The sequence below is a fragment of the Patella vulgata genome, chromosome 6, assembly GCF_932274485.2.
Source record: "Patella vulgata chromosome 6, xgPatVulg1.2, whole genome shotgun sequence".
Lineage (NCBI taxonomy): Eukaryota > Metazoa > Mollusca > Gastropoda > Patellidae > Patella > Patella vulgata.
The window spans coordinates 62,058,789-62,077,154 of record NC_065884.2 but is presented as its reverse complement, the minus strand read 5'-3'; the positions used below and the strand labels follow the sequence as shown (position 1 = coordinate 62,077,154).

The 18,366-nt window shown below is 35.9% G+C and overlaps 1 protein-coding gene across 2 annotated transcripts in view; it reads left to right on the top strand.

Annotated features, from left to right (window-relative positions):
* The first annotated feature begins 5,657 nt into the window (after positions 1–5,657).
* The window catches only part of LOC126825625 (ras and EF-hand domain-containing protein homolog), a 42,829-nt gene continuing 30,120 nt past the window's right edge, over positions 5,658–18,366 (top strand). For both annotated transcript variants that reach the window (XM_050555335.2, XM_050555333.2), the window contains exons 1-2: positions 5,658–5,812; positions 14,560–14,974. In XM_050555335.2, coding sequence (XP_050411292.1) covers positions 14,637–14,974 — 338 coding nt within the window. In that variant the 5' untranslated portion in view covers positions 5,658–5,812; positions 14,560–14,636. The remainder of the gene's footprint in view (positions 5,813–14,559; positions 14,975–18,366) is intronic.

The following is an 18,366-nucleotide window of genomic DNA, read 5'->3' as shown; positions in this document are numbered from 1 at the left end:
AAAAATATGGTATATCAATGTTGTGGACCCTATAGAGGTCACAATTTTTATCCGATTTTGTTGAAACTTGAAATGTAAGTTTATAACCCAAAGATCTCGGTTCCTTTCGATATTTGCGCATATCGGACCGTAACTTCCTGAATTATGGCCCCTGATTGTACGAAAAATGGCATTTTAAGCTTGTGGGCCCTATAGAGGTCATATTTTTTATCCGATTTAAAACAAAAACTTATTATTATATCACCGTTACACCCTAAGGATGGTTGAGTTCGAATTTCGTGAAAATCGGCCCAAAACTGACAGACAAAATGGCCGCCCTTCGTTCTCAGATAGCGTAAAAATATGGTATATCAAGGTTGTGGACCCTATAGAGGTCATAATTTTTATCCGATTTTGTTGAAACTTGAAATGTAAGTTTATAACCCAAAGATCTCAGTTCCTGTTGAAATTCGCGCATATCGGAATGTAACTTTCTGAATTATGGCCCCTGATTGTACGAAAAATCGCGTATTTAGCTTGTGGACCTTATAGAGGTCATAATTTCTATCCGATTTTGTTGAAACTTGAAATGTAAGTTTATAACCCAAAGATCTCAGTTCCTTTTGATATTCGAACATATTGGACCGTAACTTCCTGAATTATGGCCCCTGATTGTACGAAAAATCGCGTTTTTAGCTTGTGGGCCCTATAGAGGTCATAATTTTTATCCGATGTAAAAAAACGTATTATTATATCACCGTTACACCCTAAGGATGGCTGAGTTCGAATTTCGTGAAAATCGGCCCAAAAGTGACAGACAAAATGGCCGCCCCTCGTTCTCAAATAGCGTAAAAATATGGTATATCAAGGTCGTGGACCCTATAGAGGTCATAATCTTTATCCGATTTTGTTGAAACTTTAAATGTAAGTTTATAACTCAAAGATCTTGGTTCCTTTCAATATTTGCGCATATCGAATTGTAATTTCCTGAATTATGGCCCTTGATTGTAGGAAAAATCACTTTCGTTTTAGCTTGTTTTCTATCCATCTCTCGAAAATGTGGGCGTATCCTGCCTGGCAGCCGCTGGTTTGTTAAAAAAAATGCATCTGTCTTACATAAATATAGATGTCAACCTACTTGGCTATTATTTTTGTCGTTTTAATTCAGTGAACTCTGTTAAATGATCACGCCCTTGTCTAAACTATATACAATACGTGGATCGCGACTCTCTTACAACACATTAAACAGTAGCAGTAAACATCATAAAGTTCGTTCAAGTCGTCCAACCAACCGTGGTTGCTCGTTCAAGCCTGGGGATATTATAATAAGTATTTACAACTACGACGCCGATTTACTGAAAACAAACTTTATTCGATCGAAATCGTGTTTAATAAATGTCAAAGCCCCTGGTTGTCATTTTCATTATCTAATTTCCCCCGGCTTAATCTCTGCTATCGTGTGGAGCCGCGGTGGTTCAGTGAGTAAGACGTTGGCTGGCTTTACCTGAAGTTTCTGTGTTCGATCCTTTCGTGGGCCCAGAATGTTCATCAGGATTTTCCGGCATGGTTCCCCCTTGTCAGTGACAGAGGACCAGGCAAGGAACAATGTATAGTCGTTCGGATGGGACGAAAACCGAGGCACCGTATACATATTAGCGTGCACGTAAAAAATCCCTTCACAGTTGGAATTCGATATAGCCCAGTCGGAGCAGAGCCGTAGGAAGTTAAACCCAATTTCATTTCATATATCCAGCTATAATGTATTCAAATTCATTATTCAACATTTGATTAGGAACACAAAAACACAAATATGAAAAACTTCTCCTGGCCCCATCAAGAGTTTTTATCCTATACAATACGGATAGGTGGCGCTAGCTTGTTTATGCCGTCTGCGAATGTTACCGCATGTTAAGAATATCTTGAATATAACAACGAACGAACTTGAACCATTCTTGGCTCATTTATTTTAGAGAATCGGCTTTCGCAATATTGTAGTTGGCGTGGCTCTACACAAAATAATTTGGAATACAATAGATTTAAAAACCATTGGGATCTTCAGCAGTGCCAGTGGCGAATGATGAAATAAACGAAAACTGCGACTCGATGTGAACTTGTTGATCCGGATTCACACGTGTTTGTTTTCTTTTATTAAACAATAGTTTATTCACAGGATACCGAAACAAGCCAAAGGCTTATATAAAACGGCTTCTCAAAAGCAAGATATATAAATGATATAAACATATATTATAATTATCAATATACATGTATAAAGTATTAAAGTACATATATAATAAGATTACAGCAAGAATATAGACAAGTTTTAGCTAGCATCAGGGCCAAGGAGGGGTTCATACTCGACTGCTGACTTTAAGTTCGTTACCTCAAAATCGTGCACTAAGGACTCCAATACGACTGTGTAACATCCATAAGAAACTAGTCGACAGGTAGTCTCTATCATCCAGAAAAATATTCTACGAATATTAGTCTGGATGCGTTGTCAACATTTGAGAATAATAGGTCATCGGCTAGATTATCCGGTCATTTACATTATCATCGACAAAGTCTAAAGGAGGTAACTAGTTCTAAAACAAGATGTTGACGACAATGAAATTAATTTAAGAATGCCATTTCAAATAAAAAATCCATTTGATTGCATTGCCAGTTCAATATCCAACACTCTTATTTTTTTATTGTAAAATTTCTCTCTTCGTGAACCATGTATATGTTTTTAAATTAATACTAATTCGTCGTCACGATTCATGTTTGTTTATATTAATGCAAGAATTATGGGATTTATTGCGGGAAGGGGTGCAACACTTACTTGACTTGGTCAGAAGATATTGGATAATCAACCACATTAAAACCCATACTCCCGATTACGCATGGGCAATGGAATTTTAGTCAAATATTGACAACGGCCCGTCGCATACCGTTACATCTCCAAAAAGTAAATTGAATATTGTTGGTTTGGAGTTAAACAAGACATTCCAATTGTGGGACCAGGCCTTAATAATCCCCAAGTCATTATTAAGAATTTGCTGACATGAAGTTATATCTTGAATATTGTTGGTTTGGAGTTAAACAAGACATTCCAATTGTGGGACCAGGCCTTAATAATCCCCAAGTCATTATTAAGAATTTGCTGACATGAAGTTATATCTTCAATTATCACGTACATGGACGTAGCGCCCGCGATTGGGTGAATGTTAGATGCAATACGATTAACGACATCGTTTATATATACGAGTAACAGCAAGGGACCCAGGATTGATTCTTGGGGCACGCCAGATTTCATTATTTGCTCTTCCGATCTTGCGTCTTTAATTAGAACCGGCTGTTTTCTATTGGTTAAATAATCTTTAATCAAGAATAGAAGCTGACCTCGTATACCAATTGCGTTTAGTTTAAGTATTAAACGCTACGATCAAACGCTTTGCTGATATCGCAGAAAACAGATTTAACTTCTTTGCCATCGTTTAATGCTTTCTCAATATAATCGTTAATATCGAACAATTCAAATATGGATGAATCTTGTGGCGTAAATCCTGACTAGAAAGGTGTTAAAAGTTTATATTTATGTAAGAAATTATAAATATATTTATAAATGCATTTTCGAACCGGTTTATTGAAATGGGTCTATAATGCGCCCTTAGATTTCAAGTAATTGAATAGCAAATGAAGCGGTTTATTCAATCTATCGCAAAAAGTTTTTATTAATGTCCAAACTTATTAAAATATCACTTACTTCAGATGCTGTATATTCTGGATTGTAACATGCTTAAGGGTGAATCTTGCGTTTTGATTGGTCAATAAGACACTGTCAATTGGACAATAACACCCCTCTGTTTTAGTAATTTCTTTTAAAATGCCAAAATAGCATGTTACAATGTCAATAACGCGTCTTGGGTCCTAATGATCTCAGGACATGTCTATTGGTCAATAACACCCATATAATTGCGAAACAGGAAGTGTTTATCTCCTAAATGACAATTTCTGTTTCGTTGAAGTGACGATCCATTGGTTTTGTATTAACCTCAATACAAACTACCAACCTTTTCACAGCGAAGGGAAATGAACGTACGTTATCTACTATTATTTGTTTATCTAATTCATTAAATATTCGCCTATCTGTCTTTTTTTGCATTGAAATAATAATCAACATTGATTTTTGTATTTTTTGTGTGAGGGTTTTGCTTCTATTATTATCATTTTGTTATCAGCCGTTGACGTGTTAAAATTTGTTAACTGTCTATAGTCTAATGTTACACAAATTTTGAAACCAGTTTGATAAATTAACAAAAGTATCGTTTATACTATTTTGGAGTTTGCTTTAAAACTATTCACGCGTATCAAAAGATAACTGACATAAATATTTCCATCCTTTCATTCATTCATTCATCGCCAGACCCATATTTCGAACAATGTTTAATTGTACACGACTTCACACACGCAAAGATATGCCCGAATTGATTAGTTAATCAAAGTGTCAACGGTAGACAATCTCCCATCTTGGATTCAATCGGCGTAACCAGGGCCCATGAACATGCTAATTGTAGGCCGGTAAGCGGTTTGGGAGGTTCGGAAATTTCCGGAGTCCACAATGGCTGTTTTATATAAATAAGAACTTTGGGGAATACTTAACCCTAACACTATACCTAAACTTTTTTTAGAAGACTGAACTTGGATCCTATTTAACTTTTATCCCTCTTAAGAGGATTGGGGTTAGGTTTTGTTTTTCTTGTTAGGTTTAAGGATTTGGGGGAGAGGTTAAGTCTCCACATAAGCACTGACCTAGGATGATGAAAAATTAGTTCGTGATATTTCCATGTTTTATTAAAAATACATATAATACATTATATTTATATACAAAGGTGATTTCACTGTTTTTTGGTGTTGGTGGCGCTGATGGTCTTCCTTGGATTGTGCTTCGTATTCTGGTATTTTTGTTTCTGAAGAAAAAATAATAAATGTTTTTTTAGCCACATTATTGTGTTTCCTACTAAGAATTGGATGTTCTAAAAATATGTTTGTTTCACTGTCACCGGGTTAGGGCTAGGGATTCTTATATCTAGTTGATTTTAATAACGGTTAGGCCTAGGCTTTGATATATGGTTTGTTTTGGGTTAGGGTGAAGACTGGTCTTATTTAATCTAATTTACTGTGCACTAAGATGTCGTTCAGATTTTTATTTTTAGAATATGCAATTATAAGTTTCTGTGTGAAGAATTTCCGAACCTTCCCAACCGGCCTACAATTATCATCTCCCAAATAGGTTTCAGCGATACTAAGCGTAATTAAAAAAAACTGAACTACATGTATATGTAGACATACATTCCTTTAGCGATTCAACTTTAACAATATTGAAGTTTGCAAGATATGCAAGGTGCCACATGCCGATCAGAGAATCTAATACATTTAATACATTGTAATAAAGTGCGTAGCCATCAGATTTGTTTGGATCAAAATCGTAACCAACAGAGATATGTTTTGATAAAAAGCACCCATATTAAGTGTACACGCCAATAAAATGTACGTCAAATATTTTCCCAGGTGAACGGCTAGCTTGAAACAGATGTTGGCCGACATTTCGAGATCACGTGATATGATCACATCGATTGAACAACTCGGCTTGCCCTCGAGAGGTGTGTTATACAGTATACCAACAGGTAGATCGACTCAACAACATTCAGTCGACATCCATCGCTCGTGTACCACTTTTCCACAGTTATTTTGGAATTAACTTGGAAAGGTCCACCATTTTGTTATCGTTTATCGATTCGTTATTATGTAGTGCGGTGCCAACGTTTGGAATTCCTTAAGAGGATTTTTGTTTGTAAGTTTTATTTAAGCTACCATACGGTGGTGGATGACTGTTTATATTTTTATTTTTATTTCTTATCTTCTTCTTATCTACAGGTTGTGGGCCAATAAAATAGTTTATATTTAGGTTGGTTGTGGTTTTATTTCTTTTTATCAAATTAATAGCGGGAGTCGCTGGTTTCACAGCTTGGTAAAGAAGTGTTTTAAAGGAACCCAGGCTTCTGAAATCCAAGATTAAACCATCTCTCAAATTTACGAGAATGATGATATTTTTTCGTTCAGATTGGATCATAGAGTCGCCTTTGTTGAAACCTCAGCAGAAAGCAGGTTTAATGCAGCTCAAGTCTACGAGTATTGAATGGTGTTTATTTAATCTTCCTGGAACACTTGATATCACTTCTCACTTACTTAGGATGTACACTTATACGTTGGTCTCTAAAGACATATTTCTTTCAATGCCCGGACACCATTGCCCTCGTAGCACACTGTATGGCGTGTACTCATCTCTAGCTATTATCCCGATAGATTCAGAAAAGGCAAACGTTAAACCCTATTTCATTTTTTTGGGATTTCTATACAGATATATAGTCTATAGTATAGTATTGTAAGAATTATAGTATACGCAATGCTAATATCAGCGTAATTCAGTAGGAATATATATATATAAAAAACCTAATATATAAATTGATTAAATATATTACTTCCTGTATATAGATGTGTGATATTTACGTGTCTCGTATGATATTTGTATTGATTGATTTCTTTGCAAAACCAACTTCATTTGTATGTAAATTGAATGGTAAAGCATTGACCGGTATGAACTGAATCATACAGTTTCTGGAACACACATTTAATTTATTTGAAAAGCTATCATGGAATAAGTAATATTTTAGAAGGTCCATCCAACACACTATGATCTAACGAATGACGCCAATGCTTGAATTTTAAAGAACATCTGACTGGCCCCAAATTCAAAAAGCATTCTCAGGCTTAAGTTAATTATTATTTAATAATTATTGAAGAATTATTATTCAAAATTGTTCACCTTATTTTAACTAAAATATAGCCCTTTATAAGACATTTGTTTTAATGTATCAAATACATCAATAACAAATCATGTACACAGTTTTGTACTTCTTGATCAAAGATATTTCTCATAAACAGTGATTGAAAGTTGTGTAAATTCTTAACTTAAATCTGAGAATTCTTGGTGAACTTGGGACCTGGTACCATGTATACTCTATCGGAGACGCCGTCTTCAATTAGCCCAGGTTAGGTGCAGAAGAGTAGGACGTTAAACCCCATTTCATTTCTATCGGAGACGTTATCATAAACCCATATTTTTAAACAACAAAGTTTGGGTGTTTAAGAATTAGCTATTGCAAATCGAACAGTTGAACGTATATATTATTTTAAAATAACATCACAGTAAACAGTGTGATCTTACCTTTTTCCTTATTTTTTTTTTTTTAATTTTTTTTTTTGGGGGGGGGGGGTCACGTGGCTAAGTGGGTAAGACGCTAGCTTGCTAGCCTGGAGGTCGGGTGTTCGATCCCTGCATTGGCCGAGAAAGTTCATCCAGACTTTCCGGCGTGGTTTCGCCTTGTCAGTGGCGTGCACGTAAAAGATCTTTTGGCAGTTGGAATTCGATATAAGAGTAGGCCGGAGCGCCGCTGCCCGGGCAAAATTTCCCTCATAGCACACTGCATGGCGTATGCCCGTCTTCATTAGCCCAGGTTAGGAGCAGAACAGTAGGACGTTAAACCCCATTTCATTTCATTTCATTTCATTTTTGGTGCAGTATACATTTTCTTTTCTAAATTGCATTTCCTTAAGGAAAATTTTTTATATTGCGCGCAACTTCGTAACACAAAATCCAAAGTGTGCCCCTCTTCCCCACGATAAACCGAAGTCCTGTGTACACATTGGCGTGCACTTAAAAGATCCCTTGACAGTTGGAATTCGATATAAGAGTAGGTCGTAGTGCCGCTATCCGGGCAAAATTTCCCTTATAGCACACTGTATGGCGTATGTCCGTCTTCATTAGCCCAGTAGAAGTAGAACCGCAGGCGCCTACTTTTATCCTTGATATTTATCTGCTGAAAATCAGCCCCCATTTCTTTACGCCTTTATACGTAAATTTGGACACAGAATAATTTGATCTGAATTAAAGGTAATTTTGGACTACTTATCGCTGTTTAATTTGTCATTCTGATTCCAATAATAAACTAAATGAAATCTGCATTATTATCTATTAACCCATAAACTATAAATAGACATTTTCATTCCCTTATATACATGTTATCTTCGCACTGAGATTTAAAACTAACTGAGATAAATCCAAGGTAAACATTGAACGTACACCATAACAGGACATTAAAATGTTTAATTATTTAAGTTGAACAAATCTGTAACCCAAAATGGAAATTTCATTGACTTCAAATGGTGTAAATGTTCTGAATAGTTCTATGCGAGCTAAATATTTAATAACTTTGAAATGAACAATAACAGTCCTCTAAAATTTAAATCTGCACGTAATGTAGGCCTTGAATTTGAAAACCAACTTGTCAAATGTATTGTCGATTAACTTTATAATAAGCGACGGGTGTCAGGTACGGGGCAGGGTGTCCCTAACCTCTATATAAACAACTGATATCAGGTCTCATTTTAGGGATTTATATAGTATGCTTACCCTTTCTAGAACATCTGATATGATTTCTCATTTGAGGGTTTCATATAGTATGCTTACTCTTTCTAGAACACCCGACACCACTTATCATTTGAGGAGTTCATAAGGTATGACTAGTTTCTAGAATATCTGATACCACTTCTCATTCCAGGAGTTCAAATAGCTAACTTGTACTTTGATATTTATATATAATTGAAGCTCAATAAAATGATATCCGAACATTCGTTTTCTCATAAACCCCCAAAAATGAATAAAGTTAGTGAATTTTGCAAAATAGGTGTGTATCTTTCATAATCAAAGTGGATATCGTGCATTAGGTAGGATTATTTTAACCCGATACTTTTTGTCATTATTAGCACTAATAAACGAGTTCATGGTAATTTTGTACCCTATATGTGTTAGTACAGTTAGTAGCCTGATCAATCAAAATCAAACTTATTGAACTTTAAATTAACCCAAAATAGAATATTAGCTAATAATTTATTGCATATAGTTATATAAATAACTCAAGACTTGGGGGCGTCTGTTGACATGGACGGTATGCAGGGTTTATATATATATACTTCTTTTAAAGGGTCATATCCATATACCACAGGGTAACCGTTAATAAAAGTCACTTTAAGTATACAAATTAAACGCTAAAATGTGATGAAATAGTCCAACACACTTGCCTGAAAGTGTCGGCTGAATATATTGAGTCGTTGATAAATGATCGCTTGATTTGGTTATCGGGGTTACGTAACGCATTTAAGGGATTTCACTTCTAATGTGTACGAGTGACTTGGTAATAGCGACGTTCTCATACCAATATCGAATGCAAATATGTAGATATGGCTATCCAGGCATATCTGATAATAGGAGGGAATTTCCGGGTTTATAGCCAAAAATGTATGCAAACTGAGAGTTTGTATTTCTTGGAAAAGGTACAATAGAGAGGCCATTATTGGAATGCTTGGTTGTCAGTCCAGAATATTCCGAATTTCCGAGATGACGGAATTGCAATCTAATGACATGGAACTGAATCCCGTCGCAGATCTGCTAAATAATGTGGTGTGAGCAGAATCATGACGTAATGACACGTTTTGACTATGGTAATTTGTCGTGTTTGTATTGAATACTGTTGACACATGCTCTGTCGCCTAAAATCCTCGTATACACTCAACTGACACCGTTCGAACGATTAAGAAATAAGAAATTTCTTTTCCGGGGCGTTCAATCCGGTATCCCCCACGCGTTTTCAACGTTTAATATATCTAGAACGGTTCCTTTAATAGCAAGATATCACTGACCAGAAGGAAAATAACACGTGAGTCACAAAGGCACGTTATAAACCTCCAGTCGCTTAGTTTGTGAGTAATTGGACTTCAATGGACTGCACTTAATTTGCAAGTCATTGGAAAAAGGGCTTCACTTAATTGCTAGTAACTGGACAAAGTTGGACTTCACTTAATTTGTAAGTAATTGGACAAAGTTGGACTTCACTTAATTTGCAAGTAATTAGACAAAGGATTTATTTAATTTTTAAGTAATTGGACAGAAGCTTTAATTAATTTGTGAGCAACTGCAAACAGACTTAACTTGATGTGTTATGAATTGGACTGAATTGGACTTTGCCTAATTTGCAATTACTTAATTTGACACAGACTTCACTTAATGTGCAAGTACTTTGGGTACAGAATCACACAATCTGTGATTAATTGGACACATACTTCACTTAATTTATGAGTAATTGGACACACACTTCACTTAATGGACATATGCTTAACTTAATTTGTAATTAATTGGACACATACTTCACTTAATTTGTGGATAATTCGACAAAGGCTTCACCTAATTTGTGAGTAATTTGGGCGTACGTTTCGCCGCTATTTCAAGTAATTCGAAATATGTTTCACTTTATTTGTGATTAAGGCTTGCAAAGGTTTCTCTTAATTTGTAAGTAATTGGACATATACTTCACTCTTGAGTAATTGGGCACAGACCTTATTTCTAAGTAATGTAAAACAATTTGAAGCATTCTATCTCTCAGCAAGAAAATAAAATGTAGTTAATTTGAGGTAATGTCATTGTCAATGTCACGTTGTAGACGCGTCTAAATACAAGCACTGGTATAATGGAGTTGAGTAATTCTCTGCAGTAATTGTTACACTCCTTGAAAATCACTATAATACTGCGTAGGTTAAATTGTCTATATCACAGGGATGGCTTCTCAGATTTCATAACCCCAACCCTTTTAAGTGAGCTCAGTGAAGCCTATTTCAAACATACATTATGCAAGAGCTTAATCTGCCAATTGCAGGTCTTTCTTTAGGCCTGACATGTTACCTAAATTACTAATTAGATATTAATTAACTTAAACAGACCATAATCAACTCTAGATGTCATCGCTATCCTGCGATATTTACTGGATTAGAATCCGATCTGCTGCTCAACGCTCATTGATTTTTAAATTAAAAAGTGGATAATCGAGACTATGCTTTTTATCGTATCGACTTTAGTAATGATTATCGAGGCTAGACCTAAATTCAATCGCTAAATTCTTGGTTCAGAGTGGATCAATTTGACAGAAATATTTAGAAAATTCCCTTTACTTTATCTATTCTTTAACTATTATAGTTAGAACTGTCATCTCTTTATCTAATCTCCCATAATGTATCTTTAAGAATATTGACATTTTTTTTAAAGAATGCTTAAATGGTGACAAGTCTAGCTCACGACCCGCCGTATGTGTTTTGACAGGCACAGGTCGAAGGGTTTGGTAGCTCGCAAACCCTACAATCCAGTGCGTGTCAAAACACATACGGTGGGTTGATAGCTAGACTTGTCACCATTTCGAATTCGACGAAGAAAGAGTGGGAAATGGAGTATTTATCAACAGAAACATGCTCATCACCCCCCCCCCCTTCTATATTTAGTTGTAATTAATCAAACATATGTAATGATTAAATGTTTTATTTCATTCATTAATTTATTTAAACTGCACCTAATATAATTTACTCCTATATTCACAGCGGGTTAAGTGGGCCGCGTAATTATACGATTCACGCCAATTTTATTATAATAAATACATCAATCTCTATAATCACCAGTCTATAGCCCAGGGGCTCCTGAATGACTTACGTTAATAATTCAGATTTCTAGACCCATTAACCCCCAAAACAAATAAATTCTTTCTAGAGAAAATATCCTGTTTTGAAGACTGATTACGCACTAAAGTCATTCACAATACTGTACAATGAAATGAAATAGAGTTTAACGTCATAATTTTCTTGATGCAGGACAGAGGGCCTGACAAGGACAGCTGTCTAGTCCTTCGGATGAGACGAAAAACCGAGGTCCGGTGTATACATTGGAATGCACGTAAAAGATCCCCTGGCAGTTGGAATTCGATATAAGAGTAGGCGATGGTGCCGCTGCCCGGGCAAAATTTCCCTCATAGCACACTGTATGGCGTATGACCGTCTTCATTAGCCCAGTATAGGAGCAGAACAGTAGGACGTTAAACCCCATTTCATTTCATTTCATTTCATAATTTTCTGCATCAACTTGGAATGTTACATGCATGGGTGAATCTGAGTATTTCGTCCTATCTGAATGACAAGACGCCCTTTCCATGTCATCATATCTTTGAAATTAGATTTGAACTGATATTTCTTTCAACTTGCACAGTTGTGAAGTTTGCATGGGATTTCAAGTCCAATGACGAACAAAGAAGTTAAGTATGCAATCAAACGCCAAATGTGAAAAAAGATTAGTATTTATTACAGAACTTTATAAATTCGAAAACAATGTCCGACTTATGCCCTAGGTCGGTGAAAGAAAAGGTGACCACCCTGAAATAAAAAAAAGAAAAATCGGAAGAAAGGTATATTAAATTCAGATTCGAAGGTAAACCCATTCCCCACCCATGAACTCTCCACCAGATATAATCGTAAGGTAATAACTAAATTAGTTGCCCAAGAACTAACGCGGTATTATGCAAATCAGAGTGAAATGTAAATACCTAATGTCAAATAAAATATTGAAATCTAATTTTGATATCTATATCAATATAGACCATGGAGATTGATAAATGATTATAATATGACTCTATTGCGCACAATATTTATCGATGTTTGGCACATATTGTCTTTTGTTACAATGTAATTACGCCGGCTCTGAATGGAATGACGTGGGTGGAGATTTCAATATATGAAATGTAATGGAAAATTATAATATTAAATTAATTTTCACCGAGATGGTTAATAAAATAGTTTATCTGATGTCTTTACTCCGTAGGCTAGTGACGTGTTTATAATTTAATGAAATGTGGATCAAAACTATTACAGAGTATAAACCATTTTAAAATAGTCTAGACTAGACTAGACTAGACTAGACTAGACTAGACTAGAATAGAAACACAATATCCATGCGCGTAGAACCATTGTATCTGATACCTATTCGAATATTGTATGATCATTTGAGTGAAGTTTGGGGCATCTATTAGACCGAATGGCATATATATATGACGTCAGATATGCCCACCACGGTCAGAATATAATATGATTTAGAAATGTTACTGCAAATTACAACGGGCGCCAGATTAACCCATCACAAACATTTATACTGCCAAACTAAAAACCTGTTAAATTTGATACCGATTTGTTTCTTTTTGTCATCATTTGAAATACGCATAATTACTAACTATACACAAGGGCACAGATAAGACAATATCCATCCAAATGTTTCCTACACCAAGAGGCATGGTACCACGCCAGGTATTGCCCCCCAACGGTTAGGGAGTAAATTAATGCGTGTAGAGTTTGTATATAGATTAATATCTATCATCATCCGCAGATTCCAATATATTCATATTTATCAGAATACGCACATTAATAATTCACATCATTACACGCATGAATCTACATCCTAATTATTAGACTAGAATCTTGTATGATTCATTTACATTTATTCATTATCAAATATCGTTTAAATTCATTGATATAAAAATTATCGCACATAGGTATTATTTCCAATATATATTCTACATATTGGCAACTTTATATTCTCTTAAAACATGAATAAATTGACTTTGAATATCTGATGTAAAAATAATCACTTGTTTACAAACCTACTACAACAGTCAACAGTGGGTTGCTAAGTACAATCCCAGAATCCGTGTCCACGATAGTGGCGGTATGATGTAACAGTAAAACAGAGTCAGTCTGATTAAAATACAGATCTATATTTCGTTTCGTTTTTTTTATACTTTCGATGGCGAATGGTCGCGTCAGAAGTCATACGAGCGGCTTTTGACCCTATGACGTCAGACATTTGATTAACCAATCAGCATTGAGAATTGGGGTTTAACGCCCACTCGACACAAATTAGGTAATTTCGGGACTAACATATGGTTCAATTTTATTTTAATAATTCGCCTGCTCGTAGAGGTCTTTAGCAGTGGGAGGAAACCGTACAACATGGGAATCGAAACCACGCTAGTTGACTAAATGACAGACCGTTTGTACAACGCGCACGCGCTAACCATTCGCCCCCAGACACCCTTATTTACACACGAACTGTTAGTTACATGCAATCCTAGAATCCATGTTTCCACTGCAATGGCAGTGTTATGTAGCAATAAAGCGAGGACATATCAATCTCTGAATTTAAAATCGCACAAACTTTCATCTAGCCTACATAAGAATAGTTAAATTAATTATTCTAGTTTCAGGTTACACATATTTTAAACGGTTGGTTTAAATTCGGGCGAATGTAACGGAAAACCAATGTCCACCCGATGTAGACAGAAACGAACCTTAACTTATCAGGGGTGCCTAACCGTTCGAATGTAACGGAAATCCGAGGCCCACCGTGCATACATAGGCGTGCACGTAAAAGAATCCTTGGTAGTTGGAATTCGACTAAGAATAGGTGGACACAATGTATTTCTCCCTTAGCACACTGCATAGCGTTTCCAGAAATGTAGGACGCTAAACCCCATTGCGTATATAGGAAGGGAACTATTATCTATGTATTATCTGTTAAAACCATATTCACCAAGTTAAATCTTCCACTTTTGTGCATTTCAGAAACGACGAAGCACCGTATTTAATTCTAAAGACTTATACATAGATTATCATTTAAAGACGTACATCGACCAGTTACTATGGGAGATCAAGAACGGTTAGGACAATTGTTCCAAGCTTGTGATTTGGATGGGTCTGGATTCATAGATCAAACAGAACTAGCCTCCGTCTGCAGTGAATTGAACAATGATCAACTTAAAGACGTTTTCTTACAGTTAGACAAAGATGGCGACGGCAGGATCAGTGCAGAAGAATTCGCGCGTGGTTTCCGGGATATTAACGAGGCTATACAAGGTATATCACGTGAGAAAATGCGAGAAAAATTGAAAAGCTATAGCTCCAGGGAGGATCTGACAGGAAGCGGAAACGAGGTGTATGCTGTTGGTGGGCTTGACGATGGTCTCAAAACACTAAGTTGGTAAGTTTGTTTTTGAAACTTTATTTTAAAAAAATAGGCGATTCTTCTGTAGTTGTCCCGAAATTAGATTCAAGTCACGGATTTTGAATGTGTTCTATTAACGCGACAAGTTATCACCCACTAAAACCCCGTGACTCTAACCTCTGACCTTAGCACCAGATCTTAACCTCTGACCTTAATCCTTGATCTTAACCTCTGACATTAATCCTGTAGTCGGGATTCGCTGCAGTGAACGCGGAAAAGTCAGAAAACATGTTCTCGACTTTGTTTTAGACCACAACTTTTGAAACACACATAATACTCTAAGTGGTTAGGAGTGCAGGATTAAAAGACATGGGGACCCTGGCACACTTAAGTGAACGGGCCTTTGCATAGACCCCACCCCCACCCGTCAAATTAGCTTACGTTGATTCTTCAATTGGATTATACACAATCATCTTATTGATTTAAATATGAAATATTAATAAAATACAAAATTAGCCTACTGAATGCTCAGTGGCTAATAATGTATATTAAAAAAACAAAGTTCAACAAACTTCAATCACATTAATTGTTTACGTGCCTTTGCAGCACTAAAAGAATCAATGATATTAAAAAAAAATCATATTTTGAGTAAAGTCACTTTCAATGGTCTACATTGCCATATCATTTAGTCCCCCATACGCCATAGTGGATCCCAGAGTTTATATAATTCGTGTATTTTAGAGACTTAGGTGATTAAAAACAACCGCAGAATTATAAACTCATTTGGGAATGAAATATGTAATTGTTAATTGTTTTTTCGGTATTTTAACTTTCTTAACCTTGGAGGCCCTGGCGCAGGCGCACCACATACGCCATGGACAATCTGATACGCCACGGATGTACTACACAAGGCATACTAGGCTTATTCTGTCTAGCATGCCCGATATCGATTCACAACAAATTCTCTTGAAATTTTGTTTTGTTTTCTTTTTCTATGCGTGATGTAATTTGAGAGATTGTAAACATAAGCAATATGATTATATCAGCCAATGACGTTATAAAATCAGCAAATATCGATAAAAACTCCATATGTCATAAAATATTAATAAATGTGAAAATAAGCTTTATGAGTAGTATATTTACATCTTCCAGCCCACGTTCTACACGTCGTGTTGTTCTCAGCTGTAGGTTTTATTTTATGACTAATATGACTGGAATGTGGTTCAATATGAAAATCAATACAGACAAAACAAATATATACACTAGATATGTCATCATATATATAACATATATTTGATCCTTGAGAAGCCGTTAGCATTTGGTAAGGATTCAAGTATCCCCATGTCGTTTTCACCCCCCTCCCCCGCCCCACACACACACACCAAAAAATTATTTAAGACATCATGTTGAAACGTCACAGTCAGGGTCAGATTTAATGGGTTGGGGCTAGGAGAAGGGGATGGGACTGAATGGGGTGCAACCAGAGGCCCCAATATTAAAAATATTAAATGCGACGTAGATAGACAGCTTGTTAGAATCTATTTCCCTAAGACTTTTAAGTGTTATAAACCAATAACGAACAACGGACCACAATCTAACTTCACGTCGCTAATATTTAAAGGGTACCCCAAATTAATTATAATTGTCGTTTGTTATGTTTTATATTATGTTCGTGCCGAATAAATCTATCTATCAGTTCTGATTCTGGGCTATCTCCGCATCGCATAAAAATGGTTTGGTGATATGATTTTATTATGCAAGAGAGATAGGAGGTGCCAAAGTGTTCTTGTGCACAAGATTATTGTGGTTCTCAGCTACCTCCGCACTATGTACAAAGGGTTTGCCTATATGGTTATCCATAGCCAACATTTGTATATCTATTTTGTGCGCATAATAATGTTAACATATCATTTGCATATCATAAGATTGTTACACACAGTGACTCTTAAAACAAACGCGATGGGGCATATCCTTGGTTACTACGAATGTCGAAATTCGATTTTGCTTATACTTGTCGTATCCATGATAATTTACGAGTGTCCCAATTCAATATAGCACTCGGATGTCGTATCCAGGGTATTTTATATATCTCGCTCGGTTGACGCAACGGCATAACTAGTTACATGTCGTATTCATGGTAATTACGAGTCTCACACTTCAATATAGTGCTCGGGTGACTTAACCAGATACATGTGGTATCCATGGTGATTACCAGTGTCACACTTCAATATATCGGTCGGGTAACTTAACCAGATACATATGGTATCTATGGTGATCACCAATGTCACACTTCAATATAGCACTCGGATGTCGTATCCAGATACATTTCGTATCCATGGTGATTACCAGTGTCACACTACAACAGAGCGCTCGGATAACTTAACCAGGTACATGTTGTATCCATGGTGATTACGAGTTTATAATTAGAAAATGATATATTAATTGTACCCTGACGCGTAATTACGACAAAGGCATCATTAACCGATGTAGGAGGCATTGTGCGTTTTACAACCCAGCTAACAAGATGATCAATTGTGCGCGTATGTTGCAATTACGCACAGACTATCACGTGACAAAAACGTTACTCAAACATGTGATCATCTGTTTTAAGACTACTGAATTGTTGAAAGTTAAACTTCAGATATTCTTTGAGATGTCATAGCATAGGTTATTGAAATTTAAACTAGTTAATTTGAAATTCAAATGTCATTAATTAAAACATACTTTTATCAAGACACAATTCACGCGCTGATTCCGTTGTTCGCCATATCGAGTGCTCATTGAAAGTAACTTTTGAAAGTCAGTTAGGCGTAGAGTTCGTTATTCATCACATCTGAAGTTAATTAAAACTGACCTGTAAAAACTCGGTCAAACGCACGACGACATTGGTAAAATATTAATCGATCTTTTCCAACGTTCACTCAACTTTCAGATTAATAAAGGAACGAATTTCTATATATTATATTATATTAGATGTATATACTTATAAATTTCATTTTTCTCGGAAATTATCTATTTTTTCAAGATTTAACGAAAGGTCGTATAGCTCTATTCTTTGGAACCTTAAACAAGACGCAATCTGATTCAAATACAGATCTATATTTCGTTTCGCTTTTTTTATACTTTCAATGGCCTACACTACATGAAGATAGGTCACGTCAGGAGTCAAAAGACCGACTTATGACCCTATGACGTCAGACATTTGATTAACCAATCAGTATTGATGTTACAAGTGGATTACCCACAGTTCCGTGAAAAACACGCCTAAAGCTCGCCGTAACAGACCGTTTCATTGGCTTATCCCTGACACCATTCAGAACACGAGTTAAATAACAACTCTTCCAAATCCAAATGTAGTAAAGACAAGTAAAATGAAATTTTGAACTATACAAACGAAACGAAATAGGATCTGTGTTTTAATCAGATTG